This window comes from Filicampus tigris, chromosome 12 (assembly GCF_054856515.1).
Source record: "Filicampus tigris isolate MCC_2025a chromosome 12, RoL_Ftig_1.0, whole genome shotgun sequence".
NCBI classification, from domain to species: Eukaryota; Metazoa; Chordata; class Actinopteri; order Syngnathiformes; family Syngnathidae; genus Filicampus; species Filicampus tigris.
In genome coordinates this window covers 11,715,073-11,738,547 of record NC_141228.1, presented here as the reverse complement: position 1 = coordinate 11,738,547, position 23,475 = coordinate 11,715,073, and the positions used below count along the sequence as shown (strand labels likewise).

At 41.9% G+C, this 23,475-nt stretch overlaps 2 protein-coding genes across 3 annotated transcripts; one reads left to right on the top strand and one right to left on the bottom strand.

The window, feature by feature from the left end:
• The first annotated feature begins 3,121 nt into the window (after positions 1 to 3,121).
• Positions 3,122 to 12,315, top strand: tab3 (TGF-beta activated kinase 1 (MAP3K7) binding protein 3). 2 transcript variants are annotated; one of them, XM_086047734.1, is made up of 7 exons: positions 3,122 to 3,296; positions 3,885 to 4,077; positions 6,215 to 7,460; positions 8,711 to 8,871; positions 8,979 to 9,072; positions 10,281 to 10,364; positions 10,978 to 12,315. In XM_086047734.1, exons 2-7 carry the CDS (start codon positions 3,976 to 3,978, stop codon positions 11,133 to 11,135), a joined length of 1,845 nt encoding a protein of 614 aa, XP_085903860.1. In that variant the 5' UTR covers positions 3,122 to 3,296; positions 3,885 to 3,975; the 3' UTR covers positions 11,136 to 12,315. The 2 variants fall into 2 exon arrangements, with proteins under 2 accessions (XP_085903860.1, XP_085903861.1); XM_086047735.1 differs by lacking the exon at positions 3,122 to 3,296 and adding an exon at positions 3,378 to 3,483.
• tmem47 (transmembrane protein 47) lies at positions 10,610 to 21,483 on the bottom strand. Its single transcript, XM_086047737.1, has 3 exons — positions 21,067 to 21,483; positions 14,893 to 15,033; positions 10,610 to 14,110 (listed from the first exon to the last, which is right to left on the bottom strand). The coding sequence occupies exons 1-3, from the start codon at positions 21,290 to 21,292 to the stop codon at positions 13,932 to 13,934; spliced, it is 546 nt and encodes a 181-aa protein (XP_085903863.1). The 5' UTR covers positions 21,293 to 21,483; the 3' UTR covers positions 10,610 to 13,931.
• Positions 21,484 to 23,475: the final 1,992 nt, after the last annotated feature.

Below are 23,475 nucleotides of genomic sequence, written 5' to 3'. Positions count from 1 at the left end.
CCCAAGCAGGTCAAAGCTCCAGCTAATGTGCACTGTGGGAAATCTGAGAGGTGCAACAGCGTGAGCATGAATTATATCCACACTGTGTGTTATTGAATTATGAAATGGCGTAGTTTAAAATCGGTGCACTGTCTGACAGCCAGAAAGCGTTTTTTTTTTCACACCTCTTGAGTTTTCCCCGGTGTGTTTGGAAGTTCACGCTTGGCTACTTCTTCCACTGTTTCGTGTCCAGTGGGGAAACTGGGACTACAAGGCCACGGCTTGAAATAGCACCACAGCTGTGGAAAGTAATCAACACTGTAAGGACAGCTAAACTGAGTCAGACTGGGCTCTTCCTCCCAGCTGCTGGAGCACAACACCAACAGGTCTCACATTTTCTTCTTCTTGTAGTGGTACAACCCACTTACACACACACACACACACACACACACACACACACACACAAACTCAGTTGGTCAGGGGTTTACAGGAGGCTCTTAGGGATGGACACACCAGTCGTAAATAAATATCTGCGCGTGTCACAGTAAGGATGAGTCATCAAACACCGTAAACTGCAAAAATGGGGGGGAACTTGACACATAATCACTCAGTGACACTCAGTGACACTCAGAGACCCGCGACATCATTTTACGTGGCCTACAAAGTCAAAGCGTGTGTGACTTGACATGTTTCTTTCAAATTGTCTTCACTAACTTCTATCACTACATCTGAGATATAGCAAATATTTGTTACCAATCTCTCCTTTAAAATAAATTGGAAAATAGTTGAACAAACTATTTACTGGCTACTGATTTCAAAACTAGTTATCCGTGAATTTGTTTTGATAATATAAGGCGAACACACATTTATTTGGGTTCACAGTTGTAATGGCCCTCCAAGGAACACCATAACTATGATGTGGCCGATGACAAAATGAGTTAGACACCCCTGCTTTAAGGCATAGTTATGTGATTCTTTCAAGTACACAACATGTAACTCTCTCTTTTTTTGACAGCTCCACCACTTTAAAAAAACTGTTGCTATCTGTCAAACTGTTGCTTGTTTTGAAGTGAATTGAGTTTACTGCAACCATACAGCACGTGTATCGTAATTTTTTCCTCGCAAGTCAAAGCAAAAAATCAGCCGAACGACTTCTCGTATCTTGTAAAACTTGTAGGTCAGGTCACTCATATCTCAAAGCACCACTGTATTGTATACTGTAAACATAGATATCTTTAAGGCTGATCCCATCATACATGAAAATCCTGGATACTTTGATATACTTTACAACAACAATGTCCCTAATATCCTCTAATACCCAAATGTTTTTTAATTACAGTAAGCTAAGTCTTCCGAGACATTCCATGACCAATAACCATCCACAGAGTCTTAGCAACAACATTGATTTATCAGACAAATTGTTGACTAGGAAATATTTTGGAACTAAACAGCATTCTTGATTTGAGCTACCAAACCATTAGCGATAAGAAACCTTTTTTTTTGTAATTCTGTGAGAGTTGCCTTGCAGTAGTGTCACCCATGATCGGCACACGTTAAAAGGAACTATTCAGCTCAGCTCAATCTCAGCTGTCACAAGAGACAGAACAGTTCAGCCGCCCAACAGGTGCCGCCTAAACGCGTAGCAAACTCTTGCCAAGTATAATTATGCTCACGAAGCGTAAGCGTATCTGATAAATAAATCACATTCAGTTTTGCTTCTTCTTCATGTCGTCTATACAGAATCATATTTACTGACCAAGTATGTAAAAACACACAGGGGATTTGTCTCCGGCAGTATGAGCCACAATAGCAATAAAGTAACAAGCAACTATAACAAAAACAACATTTAAGACGGGACACATAAGTACAGAGGCTACACACTAGTGCTGTAGTACCGAATGACAGCTGTACAAATGACGCAGAGTCATCAAGCAAAAATAAAATGAACAGTACTGCACAATGAATGTGCAATTATGCAGAAAGTCCTTGAGCACTTAAAAGTGTCCAGTGGTGTGGAATATTGATCAACAGTTAGAAAAAACTGTCAAAAGCTGAAGCTACGATAATCAATATTGTGATACTGTCAAACAGGGATGTGCAAAATTGGCAAACATTTGAAAAATGCCACTATGGATTTTTGAGTCAACTGTTTAGGAGTTAGCTAATGGCAAGAGAGAATTAGCAATTGGAATGTCTGCTGGTTTTAGTGTGCACAGTTCGATCGCACCTACCTAAGGGAAGCAGCTTGAAGAAGTGGTGACCAGAATGTCGAGAAACCGAGAGAATTTTGCCTGCATGCCTTTGTCTTGGTTCTTGCAGTGTGCTAGTCCTCAAGCGAGTATAGGGGGTGATCAATCTCTCGTCACTAGTACAGTATTGGAATACTTTACATAATTGAGGGACTGTTGTTTCATTGAAAACAAATGCATTTCTACCTGATTTCAAATTTAAAACCCCTAAATCAAAGGTGTCAAAATCAAGACCTGGGGGCTAGATTGGACCACCACATCATTTTATATGGCTTTCTTGAGCAAATCATGTCTACTTAATTTTTCTAAATATTAAGATCAAATATGAACTAAAATTGCAAATTGTCTTGTGACAAACTACATAATGAAATCTTTCTTTTTTTAATTTAAAAAATAGCTGTCTGTGTGTCCTGTGATTGAATTGTGAAGTGCGTGTTCGTTGTGCTGAAACCACGCCTTGCTCAATTGTCAATCAAATACCCACATATCTTACCTATGCCTATAAACCCGTCAGCCTATATGTTTCTGCTTAAAGTCTTCAGAGGCTCGAATATATCCCACCACATTGTGACTCGTGCCTGAGGCCCAAGTGCATCTCTGGGTTCCCATTTAGCAATGGCCCAGAAAACTGAAATGGTGGGAAAACAGTTTAACGGCATATTCATACAATACAGTAATGCCTAGTTTGCTTGTTGGTCAGCATCTCTCTCGCAAGGGGTCCTGGTCCCAAACGGTTTGAGAACCACTGCATTGGACTCCCACCTCTGGTGATTACTGGCGCAAGATCATGTTCACAAGCATACTAGTGGGTAAAGCATATCACGCATGCGCAGATTTGACAGCGAGCATTTTGAACAACTTCCTGGTCCGGGAAAATCAATTATCGCGAGAGGTTAGTGTCCTCGCATGCAATGCAGTCCAGTGGCAGGGGCCTAGTGGAATGTGAAACTACAAGTTGTATTGCCTGCTCTAATTTTTGACAACACCCGCTGCACTATTTTCGAGACAGCACAACTGCCCTCGGAACTCTGCCATGTTTCGACACATTAGTGAAGCTCTTTAAAAATGGTAAGTTTCACGATGTAGTCACTAGCTAGTGCTGGCAAGTATTAGCATGTAGCTTAGCCAGTTTATCAACAAGCAGAGTGTTTGACAGCTGGGGCAACACACCAAGCTAGCGTTAGCCTTCGGGCCGTAAGCACGAAGCCAGTAGAAGAAGTGAGCTATTCCCATTCGACTTTCTTGGACTGCTGAGGTAAAACGCCACAATTCACGTATTTGGTTGTTGCAGGAAGAGGTTCCCTTGGGGCAGTTTCCCAGCATTTTATTTATTTTTTTAAGTATTTAACAAACGAAGGAGAACTGGTGCTGATCACGAGCCGGTTAGCCGTGGCATGTCGTAGTTGTGAAACCATAAACAAGCTAATTGTATGTTAATTTTATTGCAATTGTGTGATCACGTGACTAGATAAGATGGTCATTTTAGAGACTAAAATGATTTAAGACCTGTTTTTGGGGCTTTTCAAATTCTCTGATTTTGGCAGTCTCAGCTGACTCACTGACTTTGGCACAACATTTGACAGGCAACTCGTCTTATTAACATGATGTCTGCACGCACTCCCATTGACAGTGTTTTTCTCTTGCTCGCCTTCTTAGCCTCCTTAGGGGATGAGAGGACATCGACCATTTGAGTGTCTGCGGCTGTGGGATCGTTGACTCGGTGGCTTGGCGGGTGTGTTGGGTCAGGATGGCGCAGGGGGTGTCTCAGCTTGATTATCACATCCTGCAGGACCTCAAGCAACGCTTCCCTGAGATCCCAGAAGGAGTGGTGTCGCAGTGTCTTCTGCAGGTACATGCATAAACCAACAAATGTGAATGATTCGTGTATCCTTGCCCATTCTTCTTGATTAATCTTTCTTTGCCATCACCTCAGATTTTCCTCAATATTTATTGTGGTCAGTTTTCATCTTTCCATAATTCTGAGAAGCATTACCTCATTGAACACTTCATTAGGTACACCTGCACAATTTCAGGCTGGAGTTTCCATGTACATTTAAAGCGACACCGCAGACATAGTTATGTTTACATGGGCAAAACAAACTACAGCGTGCATGCGCAGATTACCAAATTGCATGTAAATAACTCCACAAGTGTCAGCATTGGGCAATGACAATAGGGAAGTAATGCTATGCTTACACTATGTTCCTGTCTTAGCAGCCTTGTCACGTTCTGACGGAGTTCCTTGCATTTGTCATGTTCTCACCAATGTCTGACCATTTTTAATGCTGTCAAGTGTTTCTACGAATGAAACATTGAAGCAGAGTAGCTTTGGAGCATGTTAATGGCCATGGCAGACTCAAATGTAGCTCCACAGCCAGGCCAGGCGTTATATTCTCAACCAGACCGTGATACATGATTAAACATGACAAACGGCTACTATGCACTTTTGCTTGCCATGGGAAACGGGTCATAACATGCACACGGCAATGCGAATGTGACAGAATGTGAAAAAAAACTTGGAATGACAACAAGATGACAGAGAAATACATATGCCTTCCATCCCACTATGGCCTGCCTTCAAGTTTTTTTGTTGCGTTCACCCCGTTCTGCTACGGGTGACTAATTTCCTCATTTGGCCATCATGGCCATCATGGTTTGTAGTATCTACCCCATTTGGGCCATGGCGGCCTGAAATGTGCAATTGGCGCGAATGCTGGGAACATAAAGTAAATGTAACCTGAACAGTAATTGAAGTAATATTAAGCTTAAAATACAGTTTAGTTGGCCCTACAATTGACTTAAAGGAGCGTAACCTCTGCGTTACTCCACAAGCTGCCACTGGTATTTATTTTGTATATTTAATGAGGGAGACACCTCAAATGTATTTAGACCATATTTATTTATGCTTTCACTTTAGTTTGGATAAGGGATTTTCTAATGTGTTTACTTGCATTGTTTGAGCAATTTGTCACAGATTGGTGTGTTTCGATGATGTCAGGCTCACCTTGACAGTGTATTCCATCTGTTCGTCATTCGTATTGGCACATACATACCATATTTTTAGCCACATTTGGAAGCGGCCTGATTCCGAAATGAAGATATCCGATTTGTTTTGTTTCTGTTTATATTGCCATGACCCATATATCATTGTGCCACAGGTGAGACAAAAATTCTCAATTGTCACTTGAATCACACAGTCTAAATCCAGACTAAGGTGCCTTTTGGAAACATGACAACGCTCATTTTTGATTGGCACTGTCAGAAAAGGTCTGTGATAACGTGTATTAATGTCATTTTTCAGCCATGTAGAGCTCCACTGTATCATACTGAGGGATCTTTCTAAAATATTTAACTTGTTTGGCTAAGTGACACAACCTCTCATTGTGTTTGTTGTACAGTAGTTCAGGTTCACACCACTACCACTACATTAACAACTACAAAGGCACTGAGTAGAGTGCAGCACTCTGCCAAGGCACAGTGTTTGTGGTTGCTTGGTCACATTGACTCTGCAATCCTCAGCCATTATAATAAACATATAATTAATACCTACATGACTGTCAATGAAGGCCTGGCATTATCTCGAAGAGAATTGTTGATAAAGATCTCAGTAGGTTTTGCAGGTTTACCTATGTGGTCAGTAAGTGTGCACTGGTTTTATCATTTAAAATGACCCACACAGGAATAATAGATGGCATTACAAGGATCATGATTTATTGTCAATATGAAGCAGTTAGTCATTTGTTATTGAACAAACAGGAGCATCTGCACTTCCTTGTCTAAACGCAGGCATGGAGTTACCATTGGATTAGTATCACCTATTGGCCATGCAGCAATTATTCCATTGACAATAAATTTCACTTCAGCCTTTAGTGTTAGTCTCAGCTTGGTGATGCATTTGTTGAAGGGTTACCATAATGGGTGGAAAATATTTCATAGTGCCATGCTATAGTAACTCTTTATGTTTGAAATTGTGCTGTCTGTTTTAGAACAACAATAACGTGGATCTCTGCTGCCACCTGCTGGCCCAGGAGAGTAATCGATACCTCTACGGAGAATTTCATCACAGTCCGGAGGAGGGGCGCTTGAGTCGAAATCACATGCTGCACATAAGCCTGGGCTATCCCGGCTCGGAAACAAGCAAGCCGAACGGAGGAGCCGCCGGAGCGGGACGCGCCCTCGTTCACAGCACAAGTGACAGTCACATTGACCCCCAGAGACCCAGTTACCCTGAGCCGCTGTCGGCCCCCGCCACAATGGCCCCCTCCCCGGGTTACAATCCTTTTTTCATCAACGACCACAGCCGTTCAGCCAGCACTCCCACTCCTCCACCGACAATTCAGGGCATGTCCCCCACGTTCTCCCCCATCTCACGTTATACTATGAACCCTATCACAGTCACGCTTTCGCAAAGTATACCCAATGCCCCGCAGGCTCTGCAGATAACCCCTGGCCACTATGCTAACAGCAGCAACACCAAACTTTATATTCGACCCTCACCCTCCCAAAGCCCGCAGCCGTCACCGTGGTCCTCCCCGGGCACCTCTGTTTATCACCATCAACAGTCTCCATATAGCACCCCCACTTATGTCTCGCCTTACAGCTCCCCCCAGCATCAGCCCCAACCCCAGCAGACATCCCAGCACCAGCAATATGTCTTCCTCCCCATCACCTCGCCAACCCTTCCCAGCATGCCCTACCATCACCAGCCACAACCCCAGCAGCAGACTCCCGTTTACAGGCCCTATCACCCAAAAAGCTCCCTTAAAAACCAGATAGAGATTACTCTGGAAGGCCCGCGGCCTCGCAGCAATTCCCCCGTGCACACCCCCCACCCCCAGGGAGCACTTTATATGACCACCAGTACATCCCCCGGCTCCCCTTCGAGGGGCGTCTCAATGACCGTACCGGCAGCAGCCTCAACTTTCCACCCCGGAATATACCTGCCGCATCATGGCCCCGTAAGGCCTCGGCCCACCTCCTCACCTCAGCCGGGCCAGTCGGCCTACACCTTCAAAATCAAAGTGTCCCCTGGAGGGCAGGCCCAGAGACCACCCAGTTCGCCTCCCGTGGCAGAGGCAGAATCATTGCTCAACATCGTCGACCTCGGGGCCAGCAGCGCAGCCCCTCCGCCCATCCTCCCTATCTCGGCTCTACCGGGGAGCGTAGCCAGTCAGTTGCAACAAATGCCCCGACGTTCAAGCTCAGGCTCTGATGACTATGCTTACACTCAAGGTATTGGACTGATTGTTTCGTTTGTGAATCCGCTGATATGTGTTCTTTCTGGAATTGAGTGCAATTATTGGAGGATTGACTTGAACAGTGAGTGCAAAGAGGCTGACAGTGGAAAGGATTTTTTAAATGAAGGCCTAAACATGCCAGTTAATCCTGAATTCTGATGTTCATAGGTCTTAAACACACAACATAAACATAGTTTTCTTTAAAAGTTTGTGTAGAATTTGACAAATTCACTGCCGCTATACATTTTTTTTTAGAATTGATTATCCTATCGATTATTCTATTGAATAATCGAATCATCAGATGGGTTTTACTGCAGTTTTATTGTTCCAATAGCGGGTACCAATAGACTATGAAACAATCATGAATATAGTAGGCCTGCATACTTGCAGTTCAGCATTCGCACGTTCACCTATTTGCTGATTTTTTTTTTCCTTTTTTTATTTTCAATGTTTTTGTAAGAATAATATATCCTTATAATAATGTAATGCGTTTTTGTTTTTTTTTTAAATATTATTTCTGGTCAATTTTGTGTTGCCTTTTCCGACTTTTTTCCCAGCTCGATTTTTGTGTATAATATAAACCTACATTAGTACAGGGTGTTCCAAAAAATACATACTGTCACGTAAATATCTGCATTACTACTACTAGACAAAACAAATTAAATAAGATTCATGTTGAAACGTAAATATTCATCAAAATTCCAAGAATATGTTCAAATAGACGAGTAGATAAGAACAAATGTAAGTAGTTTGCATTAATAAATGCTGACACCTGTAAGATATAAAAAATATAGTCATATTATATATTGACTGAAATATTGGTAGATAATGTTGCGCTCATGTCACCTTCCCCTAGTGGATACGGTCAAAAGTTACCTTGAAAAGCTCTTTAATTTGGCTTCCTTAGATACACAGATGCCGTTGAAAAAACAAGTACAGTAAATTGGAAAGTTCATGCTCCTGGGCTGCTGTTGTAAAAGCTGTTCATCAAAACTGAGAATTATTATATTTCGAAAAGAGAGCTATTCTCTTTCAAGTGCACAGGTATACCAATTTGTGTTATCTTTTGGTGTACATGATAATTGTAGCTTGCAGGTATTACTTAGCTCAGCTGTATAACAGATGGCAATGATTAAATCGGTGGTGATGTGACGGTTCTTTAGCACATGTAATTATTTTTTTTTTCCAGTTCTTTTCTGAACCTCGCTTTCATTATCTCCTTCTCATCAAATTGTTTACCTCCAGCTCTCCTGCTCCACCAACGAGCCAGGATGGAGCGCCTTCTGAAGGAGTTGCTGCTGGAGAGGCAGAAACTGGAGCAGCTCAAGTCGGACGTCAACAACATGGAATATGACGCTCTACAAAGACGCTTCCGAAGAGTCAGCTCTACCAGCTTTATTCCCAAAGTGAGTGATTGCCAACCTTATTCCTAGTCATGTCTTGAGGAGGAAAATTGACGTTTGGGGATCATTTATATGTGTTTGTTGTCGTGTCTTTGCATTATCTGCTGCAGCCTGAGGAGATGACTCGATTGCGGAGTCTTAACAGACAGCTCCAGATTGATATCGACTGCACCCTGAAGGAGACAGATTTGCTGCAGTCCAGAGGTACGCGCACACATGCGTAACCACACAAACAAAATGTGCAACACCACCCTGTACAACACCTCAGATTTATTCGGAAGTGTTGATGTTTAAACAGCCAAGCCCAGAAGCAGACAATTGTGTCCTAAGTGATGGATGAAGCTTCATCCTCAGACAGTTGCAGAGTTGTTAAGCGTTCCGATGATCCGTAAACGGAATTAATCTGGTCCATGGGTGATTACTTTCTGGGTCAGTGATCAGCGTGTGTCACCACCCCCTCCGTACTCACCTAACCACGGGGTGCCGAAATAACAGCTGTAAAGCTTTTTGGGTAAGGAGCGGCCCACCAAAATATGATTAATGACTTTCCTGAATGTATTTCCTCATATTAATTATCGCGTCGACAGGAGGGCTTTTAATTTCGGGATTTATTCATATTACTTATATTATCTTCTGTTGTTCTGTCCAATTAAAACAGCCTTCACAGATCTAATGGAAAGCAAACAGCGCTTTAATAGGCAACTGCGGCTGAAATAAAGTTTGTACGTAAATAAAATTGAACATGTAGTGAGCCGAGGCGACACCTGCTCCTCGTTTGAAGCAGAGCAGCTCTTCACAGTTGTAGGTGAAATTTGGAAGCAAATGGTGAAAAGAAGTCGACTAGCGCTATTCTTATTCTCATTCTCTGTTAACGCTCAAACACCGCAATGGTAAGACGGGTTTTGCATGACACAGTGACAGTGCTAAATGGAAAAGGGGATTGAGGGGGTACAAATAAAAGACAATTCTGAGAGCAGCTCTAAGTTTGAAGTGATTGATTCAGAAGTGTGAGTGGGAGACGAACACTACTGAGGTGCAAAAAGTAAATCGATCGCTGCACTAATTAGGGGGAAATCAGCACCTCTCGTTTTGCGTGGACTGGGCTGGCGCCGCTTTGTTTAACTGCCTTTCGGATTTGCTAAGATGTAAAATCATCAATTGCAAATCATCTCTGGTTTGATGAATCATGAGTGTGCACACAAAATTCATCTACATTATATGCACACACTCCGCGCACAAAGAGCAGAATGAGCTGTGCATAATTTAGCGCATTTGGCAGACAAAAAAAATGAACTAGTTCTTGATAGGGAAAAGGTGCCGCATGCCTGATGTAGGTGTCTCTATTTAAAATACCGTAGACTATAATAAAGGATGCATACCAAACTACCCTTGGCAATCTCTTTGCTTCACAGGGAAGTTTGATCCACAAGCGATGAACAACTTCTATGACAACATTCAGCCTGGCCCGGTGGTGCCACCCAAGCCAGGAAAGAAAGGTGAGCGAGGTCCACAAATGCAATATTTATCAGAATGCCTTGTTTCAACTAGTGGGCCTGCATAGAGCATATTCTTGAAAAAAATATGTTTGGGTTGACTTCCACTTTAAGCACACGGGAGAATATGCCTCTACATGCTTGGAGAACAGTAAGACACAAAGTGTGGTCCAGGTTCGACTGGTGGTATGGCGGCTCCCTCTAGTGGTACATGAAAGAATCACTGAATTAAATCTTCAAACCGTGCATCATGTTAAAATGGCTTGAACTTTAATGTCCAGTACATTACATTAAGTACAATATGATGATGAACAATGAACCTATGTTTCCACCTGTCAGCATATGCCCTTAACAACGTAAAAAAAAAAAAAAAGAAGAGACAGAGCTGTTGAGGATCTCCATGCGTCTTCAATTTTCACCTTTGTGTTTGACTGAATGGGTTCAGATTTCCCAGTAAGTAGATTAGTGCCTGCAAGTAATATTCCATTTTGTGGGGAGAAAGAAAAGCAAAAAAAACTGACTCGAATAATGACAAAAGTTGGGTCATGTTAGCACTATTTGTTTCTCATATCTGAGAATATTCTTACTAGAGTGCTTTTCTGCCTGTGTGTGTCAGAAGGGGACCATTGCCCCAAGCCGGTGCCGGTGCCGGTGCCGGGGCCACAGAGGGACGAGGACTTTGAAGGTGCTCAGTGGAGCTGCGACAGCTGCACCTTCCTCAACCACCCTGCTCTCAACCGCTGTGAACAATGCGAGATGCCGCGCTACACCTGAGCTTAACGTCAAACTCATGCTCCAGTCCCGTCCGTTACCGTCACATCCCCTGCCAGTCCTTGGTCCACCCCTTTGAAATCTGCCGGGTTTATTTGTTTTTACCCCGTCCCAGAGGATCTCACCTCCATCGTATATTTAAGACCCTTTTACCTGCTGAGGAAGAGCCACCATACCTCCCCGCCCACTCGTCCTGCTCTTATCTGCTACTCCTGTGCACTTTGATTTTTAAAAAAAACTCTTTTTCAGGGGGGTGGCGGCTCCGATGGCTAATGAAATAAAAGGACATACAAACTCAGACTGTGGCAGCGGCTGTCACCGGGCATCCGAAAGGTCAAAGCAAATCAGGAGTGACAAGAGGTTGTGGTTTACCTGCAAACATTCCACACAGAACGAGTGACTGCCCTGTTTACACAACCGGATCCATTCCTGAACTCAAGATGCTCTTAAATCCAGGAATTGTGTCGATTTCTCTCTTGCTGACAATGGAATAATGAAAGCAATGTTATTAAAGGTCTGACTAATGCAAATGTAGACTTTACACTGTATTTGGCTCTGTGTTAGAGCTGAAAAGGAACACTAAAAATACATGCATACAAGTATATTCCTGGTACTTTTATGCATATTATGTCATCCTGTATACGTGATAAAAAGATGTCGATTTTCCTGTGCGAATGCCTCAACTTGCTGTACTTAATAAAGGAGCGGATGCTTTGTGACTTGACCATGATCAGCTGCCATGTCTGAAAGTGGTTTGGAGAGTGGCTGTCTCCCACGTAAGAAAAAAAACTTCAGCTCCTGCCGCGTTATCATCAGTCAGTCTGTCAATGTTAACACAAGAAGGACTTGAGAACACAACAGGAAACTCACTCAAACCAAACAATATTTATGTTGCACTTGATCAAAATCAGCTTTGGGCATTGACCCATGGAGTTCCTCACAGAAAGTATACCGTAGTATCCCATTCAAAAGGCCAGTTTGCATATGTGAGCCACTGGCTCGAGTCATAAATGTAAATGGTGAAAAATGTTTTATTTTTTAACGACTGTGATCTGTCTTGAAACAAAAATAACGATGGCATGTACAGCACTGACAACCGGTTGCTTTCCACGTGGATCGACAAGAATATATGGCCATTTGTATGAACAACAGGAATAAACATTTGTATCATGTTGTAAGAGAAGTTGACCTATGATTTAATATGCAAAAAGAAAATCCAAAAATATTTGGGATGTTTTTTTTTTTCTTTTTATCATGCTGTCCAACAAAACTGCATGTAGCAATTTACGCCCACTTATGTTAAGACATCATTTTCGTTAGGTTTGTCACTGCAATTGAATTCTTATCAATGATCATTAATCCCCATGGAAAGTGTCCCATGTAAAGTACAGTTTTCCAGATTACTACTTTACTGTACTACACAATCTTCATGCACTGAGCATTGCTCTAACCATCTCATATAGCAGTGTATCATGAATCGACACCTATACACAGTACACTAATACAGTACACTACGAACTACAATGATCCTCTTTGACAAAGACAGCACACACTCAAGGAGGCATCACATGAAGATGTGCGTACCGTAATTGCAAGATCCCGCACACATGATCATCTACCAACTTCCTTCTCACCGGTTCAGTTTTTAATATGTTCAAACGCACCACCGTCATAACAAGTATGGATATGCTGCTGAGCAGTTTGTGAGAAGACCGAAAAGGAATGTTGCATTTCCTTGGGCGTTCCTTGTTTTGTCTGAGGCTCCCTTTATTTGTGACGTCCTCAGGATGTCATCTCAATAGGACATTTTCCTTCCTGGAGCCATTAATTCCCTGATTGGGGAATTTTGTTGATTTTCTGCTGTTATTTTCCGCCTTGGCTCCGACTGGTTGATTCAGTCATTCATCTTCACATGGGGTCAATGGATCCATCTGTTCTCCCCAGATTGCTTGCCTGCCTAATTCTAAGACCTACTGGAGCTCCACTTAAAGGGGAAGCAAACATACACTATGTAGACAAAAATAGACACCCACTCTTATTCAGTTCATCAGTCAGGAGTTGGACTCCTTCAATCTGAATTGATTCTTCATTTAGCATTTTTTTGACAATTGCTGGTAGCGTTGTGGGAACAGTTTTTTTCTTCACAAAGACAAAGGTGGATAAAAACTGAAACCACAAAAGCCACAAATGGATGAATGGAACACACATCAACATATTGTAGGAAGTCTTCTGAGATGAGTGGAAGTTGTTATACCTGCAAAGTGGGTTTCCAACTCCCTATTTTATTCCAGTTTCGCTTTCTGTAGGTGCACTGAACACATGCCCAAATACTTTTGTCTACATAGTGTATCTAATTGAAAATATCTGCCTCTAAATGTCAGCTAATGAATTTTTTTCCCCCACCTGTTTTTCAAAATCCCAAAAACGGAATGTGTGAGTGTATACTGTTTGTAATAAGATTCTCATATGACAGCAGGGCTCCAGACTAACACTCATTGTTACTGATAAATGGACGGAAGCATTAAGCAGATGTTTGTCAGCAGCAAAAAATATTCAAGAATTTGAAAAAAAAATCTGCTAATTTATTGGTTATACATGCGCGAGTGGATGAAAAATTTAGTTGCACTGTCTCAAATTTTGGGGGGCAAAATACCACCCTTTGGGGACAGTATGGAGCCCTGGACTGTGTTTCAAATACAGTGGTTTGTTTTTTTCTGTTATTCTGCCCCGTGGTCGTGCAGTGTTACCGAAAGTTCAAGATAGCATTGTGTTCCTCTTCCTCTTCTTCTCTCCCATGTTCTAATAGTAGTCTTCATAGTTCTTAGAATTGAGGCAATAGAGGATGGCCCCTCCAAAAGAGAAGATGGTGGATCCCCACCCCAGGCCGTACCCCCAGTTGAACTCGTGGTACACCCTCAGAGTGACTGCCTCGATGAACTTGATGGGGAACAAGACCAGGCTGCATGTCTGGAGGACCACTGCAAAGGAAAGTGCCATTGTTTACATGAAAACTCACAGGTCAAATCATTAGGTACACCAACACAATCTTACTTACAATCTGAGACAACATCTGATGTTGACTACTTTACACAGACGCTAATAGTTACAATAGTAGTCTAACCCTCCCGTTGTTTCTTAGGTGCAAACAAATAACATGGACATGGCTTTAATCATCAGAAACCTAAAAGTCCTAATGAGGATTGTTTGTCCAAAATCATTATCGCCATCATAAACTATCCATTCATTTAAATTCTACTTAGGTTCTCCTCATTAGATTTACGAGTGAGCCGGATCCTATCCTAACTTTGTTCTGCCCCCATAATGGACCATCATGGACGGCGGTCTCCAAATCCCGATCGGTGATCACCCTGGCCAACTTCACATCGTCCGCAAGTGGAGGTCTGCTTGCAGTTCCTTATAAACAGACTTTGCACGCTTTGATCTTCGGCATTGACTCCAGCCAGTCTATTTCTGCTTCCACAATGTCGAAGACTGTGTATGCGCCTCTCCTGCACTAAATTTAAAGGGAATGAGTAGAGCTGCATTCACTGGCTGGTAAGTCATCTTGCTGTGTTCACTCCCACAACAGCGCAAATGCCCTTTTCTACCTGCGCCTGTCTACAAAAATACCAAAAGAAAGAAAACGCCACCCTTGAGCACAGTTATATTGCACTTTGCAAACGGAAAGACGATAAAAGCAAATTAGGGGACATTTTTGCGCTTCTTTTTCCACTTGCGACATCTCATATGAGTTGTGTACCTGCAGAGAAGAGCATGATGGCCACGGTCTTGTAGCAGCGACTCCTGGAACTGCAGCAGAGGGACGCGAGGGCCACGAGGAAGGAGAGCAGGGTGAGCACGGCCCCTCCCAGCAGCAGGGCCAGCGTGGCGATCTGCCAGTCTGCATGGGGACAGAGAGAAACAGGGTTGGATTGAGGGAGGCGAGGCATGAATGCACACACGCAGATCACATGACGTGTCAGCGAAGGAGGATCACACAAAAGTGAACTCGCAAGCGCAGTTTTGACAAAAAAAATATTCGCGACGGCGTGTGACATTTCAACACGACAATATGAACATGGACACTGCTTTGACTACATTTGCAGGAAGCCAATATGTGCAACAAAGAGAGAGAAACAAAGCATATCTTTGAGGTGACTCAGATAATGAGCATCCATCCCAGTTGACAGATGCCAGCTCAGCAGCATTCTCTGCGTTTCATTCAGGGAGAGAAAAAAAAAAACCTGACCTCACTCCCACTTCCTGTCCTGACTGGAAAGCGAAATCCAAATAGGACGCAATCTCGCCGGATGTGGGAAGATGAGGTCGCCTGCTAATATTCTGCCTGTCAGAGGTATTATCAGAGCCAGGACAGAGACTGTCTTTGTAAATGGTGAATGTTGGGACACTCGACACAAACCTTTCATATAAAGTTGTGTAATTATCCGTTTCGTTAACCAAATGCACATTGTGCACTGTCCCGGTTGGCTGGGTTCTGCGTGAAAAGCAAAGGTGGCTTTTTGCCAGGGACTAATGATGTCTTCAATATGTGAAAAAAAATCATGCTCTATTGGGTTGAGATCACGTGACTAACCTGGCCAATGAAGAATACCCTATTCCAAGTTTTGCCTTCAAAAAGTCTCCAGTGCTTGTTTGTGGGTCGTGCTTAATTCACTTGTATCTTCAATTAGTGAAAAGCATGCTCTATTGGTTTGGGATCAGGTGACAACCTTTCCCATTGGGTGAATATTCAATGTTTCGCCATCAAAAAGTCTACAGTTCTTTGTCCACAGAGGTGAGATCAGGTAACTAACTTTCTACTTTGTAACCACTCAATGATTTGCCCTCAAAATATTTTCAGTGCTTGTTTGTGGGTCTCAATGCCTTCATATTTGCTATTACTTGAAAAAACTTGAAATCAGGCCGCTGACCATTTATTTGCCTTTGCAAAATATTGCACGGTTTTGTTTTGATTAGGCTTGCAAAGGGGTGAACAATATGCAATATATTTGTGGAAACTTACAGGAAGTGAAGCAGAATATGGAAATATACAAAGTTTTCAATTATTGACTGCCACGTTTGTTTTGTCTTGCTTGACTTTTTCTAGTTTAATTGGTTGATTTTTCATGCAATGTGCGTCGGACAGCGGGATCGCACAGTGCATACATTTAGTTTCTAACCAAGATTGGTCTGATGTTTGTTTTGTAAAACATACAAAATCCCTAATATAGACAATTTTGCAAATGTCCATTTTTTTTTTCTAATACACACCAGTTGACAGTTGACAATATGTCAAAAATAATTTGGTTAAATGAACATGGCAATACATCAGAAACACATTACAGTCCACGCAGCTATTATGTTGGATGGCGTTTAATAGTGCAGGTGTTCCCAATGCTGTGGTCAGCAAGTGGATAGTATGTTGGCCATGTATAGTGGCAAAGTGTCTACGAGGTGCTGCTTTACAGGCCTAATTATCCATGGCTTGTTAACTGCTGAGATGTAGAGGAAGTCTCCAATAACGGCCTTGACCTGCACTGCAGAAAGAGGGGAGATGCATGTAAACAGGTGCAGGAAGCCATTTCAAGAAAAGTGTCTTTGAAAGAAATAAACCTCATGAAAGACTTGATATCAACTTCAACTGTTTGCTATGAAGGCCAGGGAGTTGTTCCAAAGAATATGTCCGTTCTTTTCAGGAAGAAAACGATTAAAACCTCCACCAGCAAATTGACGAAACGTAAGCTGCTTAAAGTATAGTTCCCACTCTTGTCGGAGGGAAACCAGGGGCCAAGCAGCTGAAATATAAACAAACACTAACTACGTTTGACCAAATATGGTTGAGGATTTAATGTTTATAATGGGCCCTGTCACCACAGGATGTTAAGAGTAAGCCCACAAAAAGCAGAGCAATCTTTCCCCTCCGGTTTACAATAACATGAGGCCCCAGGACAGAGGGACCTGCCCTATCACTGCTAAAGGTCTAAGTGGCACGACCCTGAGGTGTTATGACCCGTCACTGGACGATGACACTCCGAATTGTATAAACATCGTTTAGGAATTGTGTGATAAACAGTTATGAATTATTTACAGCAAGTTTTCAACCAGAAGCGCTGGCTTACCATTTATAGTTCATAGTTATCTATTCTTTCTTTTCCATTTATAAGCATCATTGGCTCCATGAAAGGTGCAACAAAAAGCTAAGTTATGATTACACTTCAACTGTATATAGCCAACAACTCCACAGTGGGCGGTCCGAAACCACATGGTTTTGGAGTACTTTTACTGAAAGTTCCAATGACAACAATATGGTACAAAAGTAAATCTATCCACCCATTTTCTATCGTTCAAACGCATGCAGGGAAAAAGTAAACAAAGAAAATCAGAAACAAAATGAAAAGCAAGACTGACATGGCAGTTGATGTGCCTCACTTCCCAGTCTGTATATTTCGAGTGTATATCGTTTTCTTAATTCCATGTGTATGTCCTTTTACAAAGGTATCAATGCTTTGAACTAGGACACATGAGTGGTACTGGGTGTGCCTTCTTGTGTTGCATGATTACGCCACCGCAAGAACTATTTCATTGCATGTTGACAATAACCTGGCAATGTCAAGTGACAGGATCGTTGTAAAACGAGAACCCCCCCCCCCATGAACTTTCATTTTGCACTCTCTTTATGTGACAATTAACTACGTTAAAATATTGCTTGAAACAAAATCTGTATAAAATGAACCTACATCTGTCGCTTTCTGTAGGTGTACAAAGCATTAATGAGGTTTTCACATTCAATAATTGTCAGCAAAAACTAGGCTGAGCTTGAAATACTTCCTGTTTAGACTCTTCTTCCAAATATACATGATCAATAATAGGGTGGCACCATCTAGTGACCAACATTGGAATTACACCCACAATTAACACAATGTAGAGCAAAATAGTGAGATGAACTGTGCAAAAATAAAAATGAATCATCAAAAGAGACCATGACCATGAACCCAAAACAATCAATGAAGCAGGGCTTACTGCAAAGCTGAAACGTGTCAATTTTCCAATTCCTGACAGGTGTCCTAATACTTTTGCCTCCTCCTCTCTGGGTGAGTTTGGTGCCTACAGCTCCATCATGTCTCCAAACTGCAGCGTCAAGCAAAAGTCTTATCAGTGTGCAGGATGCTCTCATTTCAGATTTGGAACAGACCCACACAGCAAGAGCTCGAGCGCTTAAAGGCTTGACAAGCGAGAAAGTGCCAAACCATTAATCTATAGCTGGTTTGATGACAGATGGAAAAGGAGATACCTAACTCAAGAGCCAAGAGCATTGACGTATAGGAAAAAAGTCCTCTCGGACACCAATTTAGTGTTTTTCTTGCACATAAAAGTGATATTCATATTCACATATCCGCCAATACAATATGTGTGTCATGAAGAGCCTCAAGTCTAACTGTCATGCATACACTTGCACACACACACACGCGCGCGCACACACACACACACAGTAAACAGGAAATTGTTCAATTAAGCATAGCGGCCCACATCGAACCCTTACCCTTTCTAGATAGCTGAGATTACACAATCTCAAAATCAAGGACCAAAAGCGCTAACTATGACACGACAGACCCGCTCGCACATCATTTCCACATTCATCCGCTCATGTCACACCTGCTTGACATACACACACACACAAACACACACTACGCTCTTACATGAGCGTCACACATTCCTTCTTGTGTTAAAAGCAGACGTGGGCAAACTTTAGGATATATATATATGTATATATATATATATATATATATATATATATATATATATATATATATATATATATATATATATATATATATATATATATATATATATATATATACTCCACAAACTCCAAATTGATCGATTTTTTGTTAAAAAAAAAAAGCTCTTGGCTAAAATGGCTAAATGAATGAATATGTAATAGGACTCTTGATAACGTAAGACTTGGTGGGTCGCTAGAAAGATCAGAGCAAGCTGTATACAGGCTGTATCGTCTGTAAATGAAATCTCTTTACTTTTTGTGAACACTTCATAATAAAAAAAAAAAAAGTCCCCTCTGCTTTTTGCTACATACTCAAGATTGAAGCTTTAAACCGCTGAGTGGGCAGCCAGTGTGTCAAAATAACAGGATTTATTTAATGCCCAAAGCGTGACACCGAGGGCCGAATATTGGTGGGACACAAGGTACTGTTGAGTCTGATTACTGTACTAGGATTCAAATCAATAATCCAGCTGAACTCCGGCAGCCGGAGGAAATGGCTGGTTGACTGTTTGTTGTTGGTATGCCGACAGAGAGGCTACATATCTTTAAATGGCACCACGGTGCACTTCTTGTCTGAACGATGGCGGCCTGCGTGACCCTCAGTTAGTCAACTCTTAAACAGGAAGACAACAGTTTGTCAGGAGAACAAAAACACTGTTCACGGCTCGCCAAAAAAGTCCAAACATAAGCAAAAACACTCTAAATGAGAGGACTTCCAGATGAGTTAGGATACAGTACAACCTCCGAGGTCGAACACCATGAATTCCAGAACACTGGCCAGTTGTTCACATTTCTTCTTAACTTCCCAATAGGAAAAATGTCAAAGTAGAAACTGTTGTCATTAGAAAGCCTGCACTGTTTTAAGAAACATTTCAACATTGTTAATTGTCTTACAAGTGTAAGAAATAGGCCGATCTCTTTATAATACGACAAGAAATGAGTATAAAATCATTTGTGAATTCAATAGAGTGTACATTATTGAATAAAATTAATAATAAATATAGGTAATCCGAAATACTTCTATATTGAACTCATTCATATATTCCTTGAAAAACATGCAAACTCCATACAGGAAGGCCAGACCCCAGAACCTCAGAACTGTGAGGGAGACTTTCTCACTTTGGTGTGGAAGTAGCATTCCGTTCTTCCTTTTTTAAAAAAAAAAAAGACAACTTATTGTCACTTTCACCCTATTGTGAGCAGTGAGAGAAGAATCACATATACCGCTTTCCTTTGTGGCAACAAGTTCCATTTGTTGTTCTATGGTCATCATCATGCATCAATCGTCATCATATTTTTCCTCTTTGCCGTCACTGGTGCCAAAACCACACTTTTCCTAATGTTTTCCTAATCTTTTTCAAAGTTCAACTTAACTTTAGGTTGTAAACAACACAACCTGCCTTTATGAAGGAATTGCTGCATCCTGTTAATTTCAAGTCTAACGATCGCGCCACACTACAGACCAAATACATTTTTGATACAACTGTCAAGGAGCATTATTATCTGCTAACATGACATTCCACCATGCATTGAATTTCAAGTGACCACTCCATATCGTGGCTTCCTTAACAGAGGAAAAATGGGCATTGCTAGAGTGCTGCACTTGTTTCCCAGGTTACTAATCTCCAAGCATCTGGATCTCTGGGGGGAGTCCTCAGACGCGGAGTTGCCCTCGCTTGTGGGCCAGTGAGGAGACACACAAAAGGCTCATTTTGTGAGGAACAAAAGGCCAAATGAAACCCCAGCTGGAGCGCTCCTTGGCCCCGATGAATTCCCACATCATTCCCAAGATAAATATTTAACGAAAAGCTTAGCCCACATTTAAATAGAACGGTGTCCCACTCTCACAAGTCTTTGATTTCACCATTAAAAAAAATCAAGTTTATTTCCCAAGTGAGCTGCCTATTGCTCACTCTTCTCTTTCATGTGCAAACACTTTAAAATTAACTAGCAAATTGTTTCAAGTCATTTAGCAGTCTCTCGTGACTGTTCTTCTCTAATTGTCACCCCCAGAAAACCTTCTGCACATTTTCGAGCAGAGCCCCTTTGTTATCCTTTGACCCTTTGCATCATTTAAATATGAATAAAACCTTGATTTCACTCTCTTTTAAAACAACAACAACAACACCCAAGTGTCTTCAACGAGCCTCTCACCGGTGGCCAGCGTGCTGTTGCAGGACCACTGCGCCGAGCTGACGGGCTTCCAGCAGGAGTTCCACAGGGACATGTAGTACTGGTCGTCTGCCGTGACCCAGGCCGGGCTCAGCACGCCTCCCACGTCCAGGCAAAGGGCGAGAAAGACGCAAAGCAGCCCCACCAACTTCAGGGGCGTCAACGCCGACACGCGCACCTCCTCTGTCCCGCTCACGGATGAAGACATGCCTAAGGTGTCTTAGTCATTCAAAAAAAGAGCATGGGGGGTGCTCGCCGTGTTGACTTGGAGCACATAAAACTCTTCAAGTCGTGATGTGCCGCCCTCTAAACAGCGTGTTGCGGTCGCTGGAATGGGGAGATGCTCAGTCTCATGCCCGGACTTGGGAGGACGCTCGTGCCGCTTCTGCTCCTGACTGAAGAGAGCTCGAGCGCTGAAATAACACGCGCACTGCCCCCGCTAGGTCCTAACGCCCACCTACTGCAGTGGTAATAAAAATGAGAGTAAGATAAATCATTTCAAAACTTTTCCATCGTTAAATACCCCGTAAAAGGACACACAAAAACATATTGTCTTTTTGACACAACTAACAGAAGAATATGACTCAGAACCAATCTGTTGAAAGCATTTTGCTATTGTACTTGTGGAATATCAATTAAGCAACAATCCACTCGTTTTTATCCATCTCAGTGGATGGCCATTTTGTCAGTTGATGTCATCTGAAAATGACATCACATTACCTCATAGGGCTCAGGTAACGACCAATCGTTACACCCGTTTTCTGAAGTAGGAAGCATGAAGTCTACTGCAGAGCTACACCACTCGTACAAATGATGCCACCATATATTTGCCTAGGCTGCTTGTTGGTCCAAATTGTCACTGCTGAGATGGAGGACATTAAGCAAAAGCTAAACTATCAGGAGGCAAACTAGCAACTCTTGTCTTTTCCACAGCAGTCAATAAACAGCCAGTGGTGTGAAGCTCAGTAGTTAATGTGAGAGGGGGAAAGCAAAGGTGAGCTGTGGTGCAGTGTATTTATAGATGTAGTTGAGAGGAGTTTAGGCCAGTCGTAAACATAATAAGATCAGCATTTTTACAACTGCACTGTTAAGGATTGCCACTGTTGCTCCACTGCAAAGTGAACTAGCAAAACAATAATTTAAAAAAAGAAGTCATTTCTGACCTAGATAATGGCTTGGCTAATTTAGACATTTTCCTGAAGTAGACCTTAAAGGAGGGAGAGTCCATTGACATTTAACATATAGAGCCAGATACTGGGCTGCTTGTCACCATTCCACAGACTGTGACTGATTGTGGTTGCTGGGGTAACCATATTTCAAATATGTTACACTTGCTTTGCTCTGATTGGTTGCTGTAATTAGGTCACTTTAAAGTAAGATGACTTTAACACTATAGCCTACCGACTTGGTATCTCCGGTGTCATGCAGTAAGCCATAAAGATAATACAAAATACAGGAATTATGATTGGTTGATTTGTTGTTATTATTTATTGTTATAAGTAATGTAGCAATCGGCACATAGACAGGGATGCTATAGGCAGATCCATGAGGCATCTCTGTCTGTGGTCTAATACAGCATAAATTAACATCATATCGAAAGGTTAATGTCACCCAGTGCTATAGTTAGTATCATCCAAATACAGTATATGCAACCAACATTAGGTAAACCATCTGAATTTAATGAGAACCAATTAAGTCGTTTGCCTTTTACAACAATTATCTAATGATCAATTTTGAGTTACACTGCCATGTATTCTTTTAATAAAAAGTCTATTAGTGTGTGTGATGGTTTTCAGGGGTGTAGCACTGCGCTTGACAGCACTGCACAAATGTCTGAGACGGGCACAAGCTTTCTTCTTTTAATGACCCCTTTCACAACAATCATTTTGACATATAAAACAAGAAGGCCAAATGTTCATCAAACTAACAAACAGATCGCCACACTCTAATGTGATCTCCACAAATGTTTTTTGTTCAATTGTCGATCCAACAGTAAACACTTGAACCAGTCTTGGCAATACTGAATGAGCATTATGGATTTTAATGATATGATTATAACGGCAAATAACAAATATAATTGCCTAGAGCTTTTGCCAGGACCTGCAGAATCAGTAGTGTTGACTTATGTAACTTAACTATGTTAGAAATGTTACTGTTCTTTAACCAATCAGATTTTAAATTTATTTGCCTCATAGGGTCCGCTTGCTGGCCCACGTCAACATTTTCCTGTCCTATGATTGGTTGGTCAGGGCAAAAGTTGTTACGGCCAGCCTCAACTAGCAAAACATGTATAGGAATCTGCACACATTGATACTTTTAAAATTTAGCTTCGGTGAATATGATTTAGATTTTTTTTTTATGATGTACATGACACAGTTGCATGTTGTTATA

Coding starts and splice junctions, on each gene's coding strand:
- tab3 (XM_086047734.1), top strand. CDS start 3,976: ATGGCGCAGGGGGTGTCTCAGCTTGATTATCACATCCTGCAGGACCTC. Junction 4,078..6,214: donor TGTCGCAGTGTCTTCTGCAG/GTACATGCATAA, acceptor TGTCTGTTTTAG/AACAACAATAACGTGGATCT. Junction 8,872..8,978: donor CTACCAGCTTTATTCCCAAA/GTGAGTGATTGC, acceptor TATCTGCTGCAG/CCTGAGGAGATGACTCGATT.
- tmem47 (XM_086047737.1), bottom strand. CDS start 21,292: ATGTCTTCATCCGTGAGCGGGACAGAGGAGGTGCGCGTGTCGGCGTTG. Junction 15,034..21,066: donor CAACAGCACGCTGGCCACCG/GTGAGAGGCTCG, acceptor GTCCCCATGCAG/ACTGGCAGATCGCCACGCTG. Junction 14,111..14,892: donor CATCATGCTCTTCTCTGCAG/GTACACAACTCA, acceptor TTTCCTTTGCAG/TGGTCCTCCAGACATGCAGC.